This window comes from Rhinatrema bivittatum, chromosome 2, assembly GCF_901001135.1.
Source record: "Rhinatrema bivittatum chromosome 2, aRhiBiv1.1, whole genome shotgun sequence".
Lineage (NCBI taxonomy): Eukaryota > Metazoa > Chordata > Amphibia > Gymnophiona > Rhinatrematidae > Rhinatrema > Rhinatrema bivittatum.
The window spans coordinates 312,002,044-312,019,895 of NC_042616.1; the positions used below are offsets into that span (position 1 = coordinate 312,002,044).

Consider the following 17,852-nt stretch of genomic DNA (forward strand, 5'->3'; position numbering starts at 1 on the left):
GCCCAAGCAGGGAGAGCTAAACCAACAGCACCCCATCCCCATTGTTATGCAACTGATAGGTTGCTCTGATACGAAGCAAGTTAATAGCATTTTATATCGGTGCTGGTTTGGTTTTTGGGAGAGACGCTGAAGTCTCTTTTTATTAGATACACGGATGATCCATTTGGACCGGGGTGGGCAGCGCTAGTCATATTGCCAGATTGTTCAGCATTTGACAGTCAACTATAGGCCTTCACGATACGAATCGGCCCTAAGGTAGTCGCATGGTTTAGATCCCTTTTATCTGTCCTACGCAGCAAGTAAAAGTGGCTCACCAGTTGTCCTCGCCAAGGGCGCTTCATGCCAGAGTACAACAGGGATTTGTCTTTCTGTGGTTCTATTTAATATGTTTTTGCTTCCAGTTTGCTATTTGCTGACCTCTTTGGATCCGTTTTTAGAGAGTGTGCTGATATTTGGCTATACTTTCCTTTGACTGCTTGCCTCCGAAGATAATTCAGTTATTAAGACAGAAACAAGAGTTATAAGTCAGACAGCCACAGAGCTTGCTGGTGACCCTATTAAAGTGAGAGACTTTGTACCCACTGCAGAGTAATATGAAACATAGGCATGATGCTTGATCAGAGCTTTACTAGGAGAAAACAGGTGGGAGCTATTGCTCTCAAGGCACCTTTAAATTAAAAACGGTGAAGAGATTGCAACTGCTGCTGTCCACTGACTTTTTTTTTTTTCATCAGTGGTACAATTCTTCGGTAACGTTTACCGTAATGCTTTAGTGGTACTTCCTAGTTCATTTGTGTACTTCAGGTGATTCAAAATACAGCTGCAAGGCTAGTCTTACAAATCCCATACCAAGCGCATGTCACGCCTGCTCTTAAACCTCTTCATTGGCTGCCAATAGCTTGGTGGGTGAGATTTGTTTAAACTTTTTGTGTAGAGTCCACTTGTGCAATATACACAATTAAGGTCCTGAGCTTTTCAGAAAACTGATTCAGGTTTGTCTTTACTCATCATCTTCACTCATTAGGGGCCATGGGGCTACAAGTTCCATCTGTGAGAAGTGTATTTAAGTGTTACAAGGGCCTGTGACTTCTCAGTCTTGGGAGCTGTTCTCTTGAATGCAGGCCCGGATGAACTGAGGTGAGAATAAGATCTGACTTTCAGGAAGAAACTGAAATTACTCTTCTTCACCAGGGCCTTTGGGACTTCCTAGTTTGATTATATAAGGTGGGAATTTTGTGTGTGTGTGATTTTTTAAGGTCAAGGGTTATCTGTTATGCCTTTTTAATGTAAATGCATGTTTGATTATTGTGAATGCTTTGATGCTCCTCGCAGGAAGCAAGTGGCTTAGACCTGCAGGTTATAAATGTTTTTAAATAGCTCATGCTGCATTATTTAAGCCTTGTGAAATTGCATTTGTTTCTTAATCAGCAAAATGAATGGGACATGGTTTTTGAAAGCTAATCGGTGTACTAAACTGCAATAAGAAGGTATTGCAAGGCCCACAATTTGATCATATTTGTTGTAGATGGCGATACTGGTAACTATTTAAATGCACTTGTGGAGGTTCCTCTCCACTTGCTAGAAAGCTGAGATTTTATTTAGTACCCAGAAATGCTGAAATTGATGTATGAAAGAAATTGCCATGCTGGATCAGACCAAAGGTCCATCAAGCCCAGCGTCCTGTTTCCAACAGAAGCCAAAACCAGGCCACAAGAACCTGGCAATTACCCAAACACTAAGAAGATCCCATGTTACTGATGCAATTAATAGCAGTGGCTATTCCCTAAGTAAAATTGATTAATAGCAGTTAATGGACTTCTCCTCCAAGAACTTACCCAAACCTTTTTTGAACCCAGCTACACTAACTGCACTAACCACATCCTCTGGCAACAAATTCCAGAGCTTTATTGTGCATTGAGTGAAAGAATTTTCTCCAATTAGTCTTGAATGTGCTACTTGCTAACTTCATGGAGTGCCCCCTAGTCCTTCTGTTATCCAAAAGAGAAAATAACTGATTCACATTTACCTGTTCTAGGCCTCTCATGATTTTAAAGACCTCTATCATATCCGCCCCCTCAGCCGTCTCTTCTCCAAGCTGAACAGTCCTAACCTCTTCAGCCTTTCTCAATGGGGAGCTGTTCCATCTCCTTTATCATTTTGGTCACCCTTCTCTGTACCTTCTCCATCACAACTATATCTTTTTTTAGATGTAGTGTCTAGAATTGCATACTGTACTCCAGGTGTTTCCTCACCATGGAATAATTCAGAGGTATTATGACACTTTCTGTTTTGTTCTTCATTCCATTCCTAATAATTCCTAACATGGTTTGCTCTTTTTGACTGCTGCAGTACACAGAGCTGATGATTTTGAAGTATTGTCCACTGTGATGCCCAGATCCTTTTCCTGGGTGGTAACTCCTAATATGGAACCTAACATCATATAGATACAGCAATGGTTACTTTTCCTCATTTGTATCACTTTGTGTTTGTCCACATTAAATTTCATCTGCCATTTGGAAACCCAGTCTTGCAAGGTGGTCCTGCAATTTTTCACAATCCACTTGTGATTTAACAATTTGGATTAATCTTGTCAGCAAATTTGATCACCTCACTTGTTCCCCTTTCCAGATCATTTATAAATATATTAAAAAGCACCAGTGCCATGGGGCACTCCACTGTTTACCCTTCCCCATTGAAGAATTGGATCATTTAGGGCCTGATTTACTAAGGCTTTTCTCGTATTCTGTATCTATGGGGAAAAATGCTTAGTAAATTACCCCCTTAGTCCTACTCTAGTTCCTATTATTTAAACAGCTTTCAAAACATAATAGAACATTTGGTTCCTATCCCATTTTCCCAGGAGTAGCTCATGGAGCAATTTGTCAAATGCATTCTAAAAATACAAATATACCATATCCACTGGTTCATTATCCACATGTTTATTAACCCCTTCAAAAAATGTAGCAGTTTGGTGAAGCAAGATTCCCCTTGGGCAAATCCATGCTGGCTGTGTCCCATTAAACCATGTATTTCTATATGTTCTGTTTTGTTCTGTAGAATAATTTCCAAGGTTTTCCCCAGCACTGAAGTCAGACTCGCGGGTCTATAGTTTCCTGGAATACCTTGGAGCCCTTTTTAAAGATCGGGGTTATGGATGATTTTAATAAGTTACAAATTACTAGTAATAGATCTGAAGTTTCATTTTTTTTTTAGTTCTTTCAGAACTCGGGGGTGTATACCATCTGGTCTGGATGATTTGCTACTCTTTAGTTTGTCAATCCGCCTGATTACATCTTCCAGTTAAACTGTGATTTCAGTTCTTCTGAATTATCATTATTGAATACAGTTTCTGGCACAGGTACATCCCCCAACATCCTTTTCTGCAAATGAAGCAAATAATTCATTTTGGTCTTTCCATGATATCCTTATTTTCCCTAGGTGCTCCTTTAACCTCTCAATCATCTGTCAAATAGACTCACTCACAGGCTTCCTGCTTGATATATTTTAAAATGTTTGCGTTTTTGCTTTTATGGCTAGCTTCTTTTCAAATTTTCTGTTAACCTGCCTTATCAATGTTTTACATCTGACTTGTCAATGCTTATGCCTTTTCCTGTTTTCTTCAGATGGATCCTTTTTCCAATTTTTGAAAGATTTTCTTTTGGTTAAAATAACCTCTTTCAACTCATCTTTTAACCATACTGATAGTAGTTTGACCTGCCTTCCACTTTTTTTTTTTTTTTTTTTAATGCATGGAATACACTTGGATTAGGCTTCCAAGATGATATTTTTAAACAATGTCTGTGGCTTATGTAAACGTTTAACCTTTGTAGCTGCACCTTTTTGTCTTTTTTTTTCTATTTTCCTCATTTTATCAGTCTCCCTTTTTGAAAGTTTAATGCTAGAGCTGTAGATTGACTTAATTGCCACCTCCAGTCTAGTCAAATTTGATGGAATTATGCTCACTGTTGCTGAGTGGTTACTTCTCATACCAAATCCTGTGTTTCACTAAGACTTAGGTCTAAAATAGCTCCTCCTAATTGGTTCCCGTCATTTATTTTATCTAGAAACGTTAACTTCCTAGCATGTCTTGATGTACCACTTATCCAGTCAATACTGGGGTATTTGAAATTTCACATTACCCCATCACACATTCAGTTTCCATCTATAAAGATTCTACTGTGTATTTAGTCTCCTGTTGGATTTTATACCATCCCTAACATAAAACGCTAACCCCCACCAAGTTGATTCACCCTATCATTGCTGTATAATTTATACCTGGGTAGGCAACTGTCCCATTAGTTATCCTCCTTCCAGCAGGTCTCTGAGATGCCAATTACGTCTACCTTTTCATTCAGTGCTATATATTCTAACTCTCCCAACTTACTTTTTAGACTTCTGGTATTAGCATACAGACATTTAAAGGTACATTTTCTATTTGATTAACAATCTAATTATTAGATAGAGATATCTTAAGATCTTTTAATGCAGATGGCTCTTTACCTATAGGTATATGGGCTACTTTTGCCTTTATTGGAACCTCTTTATTGGATGTCCTAACTCTGTTTTAGTATTTTGAAGATACCTCCGAACCATATACTGCTGAGTCGACTATCTGCTTCCCCCCATGTTCTCATATTCTAGCAAGTGAATGTGGTGGCTGGTTCTCAAAGGTCATCCCTATCCCCTCTTGACATCTTTATGTAGCCATTTGGGACTTTTGCTTCATTGACATTTGCTTGGCTTATGGGGGTTATCTATAAGCATATGGTATCTAGCTTATTGTACTCATAGGTATGAGCCTACCACAATGGCTCACACTTAGGCTATAAGTATATATAAGGAGTGGAGTGGGCTGGAAACCAGGGTTCGAGTCCCACTGTCGCTCCTTGTGACCTTGGGCAAATCACTTTACCCTCCATTGCCTCAGGTACAAAACTTAGATTGTAAGCCCTCTGGGGATATGGAAATACCTACAGTACCTGAATGTAATCCACTTTGAAGCACTGTGAAAAGTGAAATATAAAAATCTAAATAAAATAGTAGTCCAAAATGCAGTTGCTAGGATAGTTTTAGGATGTCCTAGGCACACGTTCAGGGCAATGCATTGGCTGCCAATTGTAGCCTGGAGTCCAGTTTAAGATTTTGGCCCTTGCATTTAGGGTAATGAGGGAAAGGACTGCTGTATTGTAGAAATGAGTGGTATTGGCTTTTGTGGAGTTTGAGATCTAGCTGGGGGATTATTTTGGGTGTCATTTCAGGGTTGTACTGGGTGCTTGGATTAAGGCAAGGGCATGTGTTTTTGTTTTGGTATTTATGTTGTGAGCTCCTGTGAGAATTCAGCTCTTTTCCATGTTTCATAAAAAGTAAAGACTTGGTTCTTTCCTGAGGTTTAGGTAGTGTAGTACAAAAACGTTTGGGAGTGGTTGTTTGGACTTGGGTTCTGCTGATGTTATCTGATCATCTATTGGTTTGATGTGCGTGTTATTTTTTTTGATGTTTGTTTGGAGGGGGCTGGGACTGATTTAATTATGCTGTGCTTTTATGTTTTGCTTTCTTTTTGTTTGTACACCATTTCAGATGATCTTTGATCAAAAATGCAGTATGGAAGGGTTTTTAGATAACGCCTCCTCCTGGCCCATGCTGACATCAGCACAGGTGATGGTATAAGAAGCAGTGGGGTGCTGTACAGAATAACTGACTGTCTGACTTGAGTCTCCTGAAAGCACAAGGAATCTGCCACGGGAGCATCAGCGTGTATCTGGCATCAGCTCTCCTGACATCATCCCCAGTAAGCAAGAACTCCTCCTCCTGGCCCATACTGATGTCCACACGGGTGACCGAATAGGAAGCAGTGGGGGTGCCACAGGTGCATGCACAGAGGCATGTATTTTACAGAGGAGCAACACGGAGCTCCTTTGTGCTCTCCTTGGTGTTATTTGCACATGATTTCAGTCCAGGACTTTGTAGTATTGATCTGGAAAGTAACTTCATATTTATGAAATGTACTGCAATAATGCTTAATACCATTACGATAAGACCATGGTAGACATAAGGCCTTAAGACCTAATCGTTATTTTAAGAGCCATAACTCAGCAAACATAGGGAGGAGAATGTTTGGTTTTTTAAATCAGCTTTATCTATTTTATTGCCATAAATTTCCAGTAATTTTTCATTTGAGCATTAGCAAACCTGATCTCTTTTGTATTGCTGAATCATGGCTATTAAATACAGACAATGTATTAGTGAGCCAGCTGTGCTCTCCTAGCTATATAGTTATATCTGTCACGGGATTCTAGGCAGGCTGGTAGTTTTAGTAATCTTTAAGGTGCAGCAATTGAGATTTCTCCACCCTATGGAGTATCTGTCTGTCTTCTCTAAACTTTCACACCTGTTTAGTACATTGCTTCCCCACCCCCTACCCCTGGTTTTGCTGACACAATGTTTCTCCATTTAATTGAATTACTGTCTAATCTGAGTGTGTGTTCTACCATAGTTTTGGGTAATTTCAATCTACACTTTGTGTACCCATTTCTTGCTTCTTGTGAGGATTTTTTTGGGGGAACTTTCGAAGCCCTAGAATGGCATCGGTTCATTTCCCTGTTCATAAGCATGGGCACAGCCTTTATCGCCTGTTGTAACTCATTTGTTCAATGTAATTCTGTTTTATGTGCAGAGAAGAAAGTACCTTGACTTGACCACAATGTGATCTCATGCAGTTTACCATTCAAGGTGAATATGGAGCTGTCTTCTCAAACTCAATGGGTTATAAAGAAAAGAGGGCACATAGATGTGGCATGTACATCCAGTTACAAAATCATTGTCTAGTGAAGTCTCAAATGTGCAACAGGCTGTTAAGTGGCCATAGAGGCAAAAACTCACAAAAACTTTTTAAAATGTATCTGAAGCAGAAAGCCTGCAAGGGAGTTGGTTGGACCGTTAGAAGATCGATGGGTTAAAGGGGCACTTAGGGAAGATAAGGCCATCACGGAAAGATTAAATGCATGAAGATTAAACAATTTCTTTGCTTCCATGTTTACTGAAGAGGATGTTGGGGAGATACCCATTCCAGAGACTGTTTTCAAGGGTGATGATTTAGATGAACTGAACCAAATCACAGTGAACCTGGAAATGTAGTAGGCCAGATTGACAAACTGAAGAGTAGTAAATCATCTGGACCAGATGGCATACACCTCAGGGTTCTGAAAAAACTAAATGACATTTCAGACGTATTTCAATTAATTTGTAACCTATTAAAATTATCCATTGAACCTAAAGATTGGAAGATGGCCAATATAACTCATATTTAAAAAGGGCTCCAGGAGTGATCCAGGAAACTATATAGACTGAGCCTGACTTCGGTGGAGGGAAAAATTGTGGAAAATGTTAAAGAATAAAATCACAAAACATTTAGATATGGCTTAATGGGACCCAGCCAGCATAGATTTACCCAAGGGAAATCTTGCCTCACAAATCTTATATTTTTTTGAACGGTTGAATAAACATGTGGACCAAGGTGAACCAGTAGATGTGTATTTGAATTTTCAGAAGGCGTATAAGTCTCGCATGAGAGACTTCTAAGAAAACAGTCATGGGATAGGGGGTGATGTCCTTTTGTGGATTGCAAACTGTTTAAAAGACAGGAAACAGGCTGCGGGACCGGTTTGGAGCCGTCTGACCGAGGCCGGAACATTGTACCCCAGGAGGCCTTGACGTAAAGGGGAGGAGCCTCAAGCGCCATAAGAGCGGCGCGCCACCTGGTCCAGCTTAGTCCGGACTAGGATGGACTTAAGGAGCAGGCTCAACTTTGTCCCAGCGCATAGAGGCTTCGGAAAAAGGACAGCACAGGAGAAGCGTCAGAAATCTCGAGATTTGAATTTTTGTATTTCCTTTGAGATATGCCGCCTAAAAGAAAAGGGAAAGTAAGGGTCTTTCCTTCTGAGCCCTTACCCCCGCTCCTTCAGCTCGAGATTGATCGCTTCATGACACAGCTGGCGAGAGAGGGACCCGGTGAATCTGTTGGTAGCTCCCTGGAAGAAGAACAGGAGGCTCCCTTAGACGAGGCATCCCTCAGTCCAGATCAACGCCCGCCTCCTGCCCAACGTGGCGCAAATGGAAATGTAACAGCGATGCCCACTGAAGAGGTGGTGAGTGCATCAGTGTGAAGGTGCAGGTTCCGACCCGGTCTTGGAGGAGAGAGGAAAAGAGAAGAGCTCAGAGGAGATTTCCTCTCTGGAGGAGGTAGCAGCATTGGCTGTAAGTAAACATGTAAACCCCCATACCGAGCAACCTGAAGAAATGCGGCCTATAACTACAAGGCCAGAGACGGTGACATTGGGAGCACTATGGGACCTGGTGAGTGCTTTAAGTGCAACTGGGAATAGACTGGAAGGGAAAATTGACTGACTGTTTCCTTAAATTTCCAACAGCTTGTAGGTATGAAGCAACAAACGAATGAGGTCATTGTTAGAGTGGAGGAGGCTGAGAAAAATATTAAATCCTTACAAACATTAAATGTTGTGTTGATAAAAGAGCAATCAGCTTCCTCCAGGTGGTTAGAAATGCTAGAGAATAATATCAGGCATCTAAATGTTAGAATTGTCAATTTTCCGAAGATTGCTGGAGAAATTCCTTATGTTTCTTTAAAGAGATTCTTTATTGAGGTTTTGGGTGTTTCTAAAACTAATTTTTCAATTAATTCATGTTTCTTTGTTAAGAAAAGAACCTCAGCTGCAGTTTCTATACCAGCAAATCTTACAAGTTTTTTAGAGAATTCAACCTTAGAGGTTTTAGACAGAGATATGTTAATTGTATCCTTTATAATAACGTCTGATATAAGTAAGTTGATGAAAATATATTTCCAGAAATTTCCAGTATCCTATTATGGCCAAATTGTAAAAATTTACCCAGATTTAGCACCAATTACACGTACTAAACATTGAATTCTTGGCTATAAGACAAAGAGTGATTTCTTTAGGCTTCTCGTTTATGCTTAAATACCCATGTCTGTGTGATATAAAGAAAGGAAATGAGTCATTTAGTTTTACTCAGAACAATTACGTCAGTTCGTGGAAACACGCGAACCAGTAACCTCTTCTCCGATTGTCTCTTGATGGGTAAGATGACATATTTAAATTTACTGTTACCGTGCTAATTCGTTCAAGTATTTGGTTTTTCCTTTTATATTCTCCATATTTATTTCTGTTCTGAAGCCTTACTGTTATACAAATTGAAAAATTTCAACAACAAAGATATAGTATTTTCTTTGAGTGAATTTTATTATCCTTTTTTTTAGTTGCTTATGTTGAAATATAAAATTACATTTCAATGGATTTAAATTGAATGTAACAATTTACTGATTTGTAAACTGAAAAATTATAAATAAAGAATTAAAAAAAAAAAAGACAGGAAACAGAGCAAGATTAAATAGCCTGATTTCACAGTGGAGTGCCTCAGGGATCTGTACATGGACCTGTGCTTTTTAATATATTTATAAATGATCTGGAAAAGGGTATTATGAGTGAGCTGATCATATTTGCAGAAGATACAAAATTATGCCGAGTAGTTACATCTTAAGCAGATTGTGATAAATTGCAGGAGGACCTTACAATGGCAGATGAAATTTAACGTGGACAAGTGCAAGCAATGTGATACATAAAGGGAAAAATAACCCTTGCTGTAGTTACACAATGTTAGGTTCTATCTTAGGAGCTACCACCCAGGAAAGAGATCTAGGCGTCATAGTGGATAATTGAAATTGTCTGCTCAGTGTTCTGTGGCGATCAAAAAAGCAAACAGAATGTTAGGGATTAAGAACGGAATGGCAAATTTAAAATGATGGATGTCATAATATCTCTGTATCGTTCCAAGGTGAGGCTGCATCTTGAATACTGTGTTTAATTCTGGTCGCCACATCTCAAAAAAGATATAGATACACTGGAGAAAGTGCAGAGAAGGGTAACCAAAATAAGTGACATGGAACAGCTGCTCTATGAAGGTTAAGGAAGTTAGGGCTGTTCAGTTTGGAGAAGAAACGACTTGCAAGAACTTGAACAAGTTAATGCAAATCAGCTATTTACTCTCTCAGATAATAGAAGGAACTAGAGGGCACTCCATGAAGTTAGCAATTCTTTTTCACTCAGCACATAGTTACTGGAATTCATTGCCAGAGATGTGGTTACTGCAGTTAGTGTAACTGGGTTTAAAAAAAGGTTTGGATAAGTTCTTAGAGAAAAAAATCCATAAACTGTTAATTTAATAAGCAATAGTAGCTTGTGATTTAATATTTGGGTACTTGTGACTTGGATTGGCCACCTTTGGAAACAGGATACTGGGCTTGATGGATCCTTGGTCTGCTCCAGTATGGCATGTTCTTATGTAAGTGGCACAGTCCACTACAGATGGTAACTGACCAGATGGCTCCACAAAAAGTGTATCCCTTATTGGATCAGAACAGTGCCATGATCTTACTCCATGCTTTGAGAGTTTCTGAAATACAATTACATAGATCTGAGCATAGATGACATCCTAATCCATCTCCCCATAATTTAGGAGTATAATGCCATGAGCTTGCTTAATACCTAGGAAAGATCCATAATCTTTAAATCTTTTCTTGAAAAATATCTTCCTTGAACATGTGCAAGCTTTTTTTTTTTTTTTCACAAATTTAATTAGATGCATTGTCATCCACAAGGAAGATAAATTTACCAATCTCTGGTCCTAGGAAATGTCAGACTTTTGCAGACTTTTTTTTTTTTGGAACAATATCAATGATCTTGGTGCTAAGTTTTTTTTTCTATTTACCAATATTGACACAAAAGCAGATAAGGCACAACTGAAGTAGAAATAATTTTTGTTTTTCCTGGGATCACTTATTGAGATTACTCAGTTGCTCACTGAATTCCTATGGCTTTATTTAAATTACACAAAAATGTTGGCCCTTTTTATTGCTAACATCATTGTCATTGAGCAAAGTATTAATGCCATCTGTGATGAAGGTTGCATCTGGTCATCCCCTTTTTAAAAAAAAAAAAAAAAATCCAAGATTGGATACACAAGTGTGTGTGTGTGTGTGTGTGTGTGTTTTTTTTTCTAATTATCTGCCTCTATCCTTGTTTCCTTTTCTTGCGAGGATAGTGTAAATTGCAGTACTAAATAGTTATCTGACATTATTATTGATCACTCTTTTCAATCCTCATCAGTTTGGTTTTCAAAAACAATCAATTTCCAAGATGCTCCTCTCTAGGACTAAGTATGTACTGTGAGTTTCTGTGGGACTGATTACCTTCTATTCTGATATCAGCTAACTGGGAAATCATGATCTTGTGATTAATCATGTCACATGCCATGGTGATCTAATGCCATGATGTAATGTTTTCTCTTGGCTTGCTTCAAACTTTTACAGTCTGCCAGCAGCAAGTAAGAATTAGTTCAAACACCTCCCCATGGTATGAACTTCCCACGGGGCTGCCATAAGGTTCAGCATTGTTGGCTGCCTTACTTAACATTTACCTGTCCCCCGCCCAATTTAAGATCTTGGCAGGTCTTGGGGCTAACACATAAAGGGGTAGATTTTATAATGTGCACACAAGGACGCACCGACTTTATAATATGCGCACACGTATTATAAAATTGGGTGGCTGCATGCGCGTAAGGGGGTTGAATTTTATGCAAAGTCCCCGCAGTGACGCAATTGGGCCTTCCCCCAATTCCCTAACCCCTTGCCTAACCTTCCTTCCTCATCCCTTCTCCTCCCCACCCCCTAAAGCTAACCTATCTTGGCTCAACTTGTTTTATTACTTGCTCCTCAGGAACAGATGCAACTTGCACGCTGTCCCAGCCGGCCTCCGGCCCCGCCCCTTTGAAGAGGCCAGGCACTTGTGCGCGTACCGGGGTTTACGCTCGTGGCCGGGACTCTTTGAAAATTCGCACGGCGCGTGCAAGGCCCGGCCACGAGCGTAAACCCCGGGATTTACATACTCGGGCCTTTTAAAATCTGGCCTAAAATATATGCAGAGGACAGGTTTCTCCCCCCCCCCCCCCCCCCCCCAATCACAGCATCGTGGTCCTCTACTTTCAGATTTCTTGCTATTTGTCTGGCCACCATTAGACAATAGCTTTTCCATAATGGATTCATTCTCAATGGTAAACAAAACAGTTTACTTATTCTTAGTAAATTCCTGTCTAGAAGCTTCCCAGCGACCATCAGATTTGATAGTCATCACCTTCCAATTAAGGCAGAGGCTAGGAACCTGGGGATAATTGACAGTAACCTTTCCACGAGACCTTATTTAAAAACGGAGTCTCTTATGAAATTGTGCTTTTTTATGGTGCCTTAGACTGTTGCTTGATCCTTCTGACTTACGTGCCACTATGCAGGCTTTACTGTTCCCTTCGCTGAATTACTGCAATTCCTTACTGTTGGGCCTTCTGGCTAATGCACTGAGAGCTATATAAATAGCACAAAGCAGTGCAGCTCTGTACTTGACCGGCATATCTCCTTGTAATCACATTTACTCCTGTGTTGTCTGACTTGCCTTGGCTGCCAATTTATTGGTGGGTACAATATAAGGAGCTTTTGCTGATCCACAAGTCAATTTATGATATCACTGCAGTATGGTTAAACTCTATTCTTAGAATCTACAAGCCATCTAGAGCCTTAAAGTCAGCCAATAGAGGTTTATTGGAGGCTCTGTCCCCTCAGTTTGCTCATGTTGGGGAGGTGAGAGATCGTACCTTCACTGTAGCAGGTCCTCTAGCCTGGAATGCTCTGCCAGAGCTTTTGCATCTCTTACCCGTTGCGGGTCAGCTTAGACATTCTTGTTTTCGGAAGCCTTTGGTCTTGAGCATTGTTTGTCTTTTATATTCATATAGGGTGCTCATTTCAGCCAGTTTACTATGTACCAGATCGATGTCACACTTGCCATAAGTTGTAAGATTTCTGGCAATGTGTAAGCTTGCTGTACTAAAATATCGTATTGAACTCCAATAGCACAAAGGATTCTAAGTCATTTGTGTTTATCCATATATTTAATTTTAATTTGTGAATCTTTTAAATGTACCTCGCTTTGGTCTGTATATGTAGATAGCAAGTAAATCAATAAACTAAAATAAATTAATTGAAATACCCCATTTAAAGATTGTGTAGCAGTTGAATTTCTGGCTTATTGCACTTTCATTTGACTGCAGCATTTTATTTTATGGACTTATTTCTTTTTTGATTTATAGCTCTGTGTATCACACTGGTTGTGTGTTCTTACTACTTTTTAGATGCTTAATTAAGCATGCAAAGCGCAAGCCATTACAATCCAAAACAGAGCAACTTCTAAGAAAGGGGTAATTTCACCACCTTCAAATGAAATGATGAGGGGGTGGGGATTATGGAACACATTCCAATCTAATCTAAATTTAGTTGGGTTCACGCCTTTACAGGGAACCCATACTAAAGGTGCATTAGAGAACATGAACAGCATAATAATCAGAAAATACAATAAAATAGTAACTTAATACATCATAATTCTAAATATAAAACAGCATAAAACATGATCTAACATACTGTGAGCTATAACTGGCTCATCTCCCCCTTCTCCAACTCTCACTAGGGAGAAGAAAGCCCGAGTCGAACTAAAAATAATTTAATAAACCGGAGCAATAGCCTTGATCCGATCTCAGCCCCACCTTCTGGCACCAGAGTCCCTTGGTCACTCCCGAAGGAGCTGCCAAAGAAGTGTCAATATTTTTGGGCTGTTCCTTGGGAGGCAATCCACCCTTTCGGTGGGGGACACCTAAATATCTCTCCTGGATGAAGCAGTCGGGCCAGGGCAATAATAGTTTTGGCTGCAATAGCAGGGGTCTGACTTACTGAGTGTTTTCCTCAGACACAGGGAAGATTTCATAAGTCAGACTTGGTTCATAAGTAAATTGAATAAGGTTTAAGAATGAGAATGATAGTTACAGGCTAGAGAAGAACTCTAATCCAGCAATTCTGAGTTGAATGCAATTTTTGGGGGTCAGGAAAACAATTTTTCACTGCTGTACATTAGAAGTGTGTGTTTGGGGTTTTTTTTCCCCCCTCCCCACTATGTAACTAGACAGTGGGCAATTGGAAATGTGTTCTCTATGAAACTTTGGTCTTTTAACCTAACCAACTATGTAAATATTTTAAGTATACAAATCAGTGTAGTTTAACCATACTACTAAATTGTGTGGGTGTTTTTTTTTTTTTTTTTTAACTCTTATCCTCCTTGTGTTTTTGTTTTTGTGACACAGGTACAATGATTGGCTTGGTTGAAATTTTGCTTGCTGCGTCAAATCACTTCTTTTTTTTTTTTTTTTTGCTGTTTTTGTTTTTTCTTTTTTGTAAGAATTGTGTACAGCTTCTATATGGCACTTCATATAAACTCTCCTGTGCAGTGGAAAAGAGACACTGCTTACTTACTAGATATCCCATCTACTACTGCGACTTGGCATGGCAGCTGATTTTTGCACTACTTTGCTTACTTTAAGTGAACGGTTTTTTTTGTTTAACATAGTTGACCTTTTGTCCGACCTTTTTTTAAATAAAGGAAGATTAATTTTGCCACCAGCCACTTTTTTTCTCTGCATTTTGCATGGGTTTTTTTTTCCGCACATGATTCTGTAGCGGGTGAATGCTGCTCTTAATAGCTTGGAATTTACCTTTTCAAAAAGGCTTTATACTTAAGCAGGTGTTCCCAGAGCAACCTGACTTCTGTAAAGGCAGTGTAGCAGGCATATCACAATATTGCACATATTGACATGAAAAGATATAAGGTAGGGGGATTTTTTTGGCTCTGTCTTTAGCACATGTAATAAGTCCCAGCTCTTTATTTTGGATTTATAAAAGTTCTGATGTTTGGCTGCTTATTAAAAGTATTTTGGACCATTCATCAGGCTACACAAATTCTGAGGAATTTGCTGGATGCCTCTGGTGTTCTCCTGATTCCCTCCCTCCCAGACACCCCCCCCCCCCCCCACAACCAAATCCTGTCTGCTTAGTGTTCAGTAGCATCCTACCACAGGAGGGAAGGATATGTTCTATCAAAGACCTCTCTTCCTGGTTATATCTCCCAGGCTGTGCGGTATGTTTTCTCTTCCCATTTCTCAAGAGCCTCCTAACTTGTCTAATCTCTCTCCCCCCCCCCCCCCCCCGCCCCACACACACTTATCTGGAGGTGCCCACTAACCTTTCTCAGACCGCTGTTTACGGTGCCCCAGCCCCGTATCACCCTCTGTCCCCCAAGAACATAATTTTTGATGCATTGTATGAAGTGAAGAAGTCAATCTGCTTGGACCATGAACATAAGATAAGCCATGCTGGGTGAGACCAAGGGTCCATCAAGCCCAGTATCCTGTATCCAACAGTGGCAAACCAAGTCGCAAGTACCCAAACATTAAATTAATAGAAGATCTTTGGATGGGTCATTGGTCTCTGTCTACCCACCATACTGCTATAATAAATAATCAAAAGTAATAGTATACAAAGTGCAAATCTAAATTTGAGCCTAGGAAGTGTGGGACTGTGAAAGAACAAGTATATTTTAGCCAGATACAACACAATCCAAATTGCTAGTAGCATATGAGGCTCTGTTGAGCAGTATTTTCCTCCCACTAGCAGAGGGCCTTGGTGGGCCTCATGTACATTCCGGTTAGTTCTCCCAGCTCTGTGGCCCATGCTTCCTGCTGGTGGCCATCTTGTTGACAATTATATTCTAGGCTCATAGTCTGCAGTTTGCCAGAGCTTGGACCAGCACTTGGTCTTCATGGTCCTATATTGCTCTTACATTTGGTCCTTGTCTAGTGCTTATGTGTTGTGTTCCTGTTTATTTCTAGATTTCATTGTGTAACCTGTGCTCCTGTTTGGTCCTAGTTTGCTTCATTTCCCCATCCTTATGCAGTGGGCCTGCACTGCTTCTGTGGGTGCCTTCATTTTTCCAGGTTTGGGTTCTGTATGGTTTTAGTGTGCTCCTTGTTTCCTGACATTCCTGTCCAAGCCCTGTTGGCCGCCAGCATCTGAGGGCTCAGTCTTAGTGGAAGGTGACTGTAAAGGCAGACATCCTGCTCCTTTACCAGTTAAAACCTGCTCGTCTCACCCTGTCTGCACACAGCCTGCTCTTAGGTTTGGGCCATACCTCTGGCAGACAATGCCATCACATAATAAAGTGATGCCGGTGGTCTTTGAAATAAAATTATATTTTATAAAAATCCACTTCACTCATTGAATTGAACAACATGACCCTCTTTCTCTGTGATATCTGACTTGCAGTTTCTTTTATTCCAACTTTAAAGCAGCCACGCCTTCCCTTTCTTCTTATAAGCCTTTAGTTGGTGCAGTTTCCTGCTTACTATAATTGACAGGTAACTGCAGCAGTTCTGTGTGTCCCCTGGCAAAAGTAGTCTGCTTCGTGCTTTTTTTCACCTGGTCTCTTACCTTGTGATGAGAACCTTGGGGCGTGGTGGGGTGCTATAAACTATTCAACTTCCAGTACCAAAGACTGAAGAGAAAATTCTGAATGTTTTCTGAAGAGTTCCAATGTGTCTGTACCACTGTGAAAAAGAGCAAGGTTAGGTCTAGATGGAATATCTTAACCAGTGATGTGACAGAAAAACTAGATGCGAAGTTCTTATTGGTATTTTTTTGGTGGCACTGGGTATATGCCTCACAATTTGGCCCCATGGGCCAGTGAAAAGCAATGCCTAAGAACGGGGATGGCCACAGGGCACATGATGGCCATGAGATGTGTGGTATAAATCCTTGTGATTCTTCATTGTGTACAATTCTGGAGAATGCACCTTCAAAAGGGATGTAAACTGGATGGAGTCTGCCTAGAGGGTGGCTGTGAAAATGGTTAGTGGTCTTTTTATACAAAGTCTATGGGGGGGGGGGGGGGGGAACGACATATTTAAAAATATAAACATAAATTGAAATTTTTTTAAAAAGCATGTTCTGTCTTTTGTGACAAGTCAAAGCATATTACATTCAAGTACTGTAGATTTGTTTTTTCTTATTCACAAAGGGTTTATAATCTGTTTGTATGTGAGGCTTTCCTAGAGGAAAGACTGGATATGGCAGATAGACGTTTAAATATATCAAATATCAGAGTATAGGAGGAGAGCATCTTTCAACGGAAAGGCTGCTCTGGAACAAGGAGTCATGGAATAAGGGTGAAAGGGGGTATTCTTGGGAGGGTGGTGGATGTATGGAACAGCCTTTCCATGGAGGTAGTGGAGACAAGGACCATATCCCAAAAAGCATGGGATAAGGACAAGGGATCTCTGAGAGCTTGTAGAGTGGAGCAGTTAGTGTGAATGGCCAGACAAATAGGTCATATGATGGGGGGTGGGGGGGGGTTTGCCATCACATTTCTATGGATGCAAGTCCTAGCCCCCTTTTCTCCCAGAACGATGTGCATTTATGCATAATGACCTAGTTAAATAGTATTGCTAATACTAGAGGAAAGCCATTCAGATTTAAATATGAAGGATGTGTTGGGGAAGAAAAATGTGCTTTATTTTCTAATTTCATTACTGGGGTCTTTTTTCACAAATGTTTTTCTTTAGTTTACAAAACAAAATAAACATTAGACACCCCAAAAACAAGTAAAAAAAAAACAAACAAACTGAACCTTCCATCCCAACCACCCAGAAAAATGCTGGGACCCCCACTTACTGTCGGGGGGGGGGGGGGGGGGAATCTGCTAACGAGGCCTAGGTCCATGCCAAAGCCTTGCCTAGGCATAGACTGCAGTAGGGTTGCTGCGACTTCTGTCTAGGCCATATGTGAAGGCCAGGCTTCAAAGCCTGGTTCCAATGCCGGGAACTCTTCCAAGGCCCGACAC

General features: G+C 40.3%; 1 protein-coding gene across 4 annotated transcripts in view; it reads left to right on the forward strand.

Moving 5' to 3' along the window:
* The window catches only part of GRB10 (growth factor receptor bound protein 10), a 510,659-nt gene that overhangs the window by 106,010 nt on the left and 386,797 nt on the right, over positions 1–17,852 (forward strand). The window contains exons 1-2 of one of the 4 annotated variants that reach the window (XM_029589719.1): positions 5,578–5,788; positions 6,674–6,729. The exons of 2 other annotated variants lie outside the window; for them this stretch is intronic. In XM_029589719.1, the coding sequence (XP_029445579.1) occupies positions 6,711–6,729 (19 nt within the window). In that variant the 5' untranslated portion in view covers positions 5,578–5,788; positions 6,674–6,710. Of the gene's footprint in view, positions 1–5,577; positions 5,789–6,673; positions 6,730–17,852 lie in introns of those variants that run through there. One more of the 4 variants, XM_029589723.1, reaches the window with a different exon arrangement.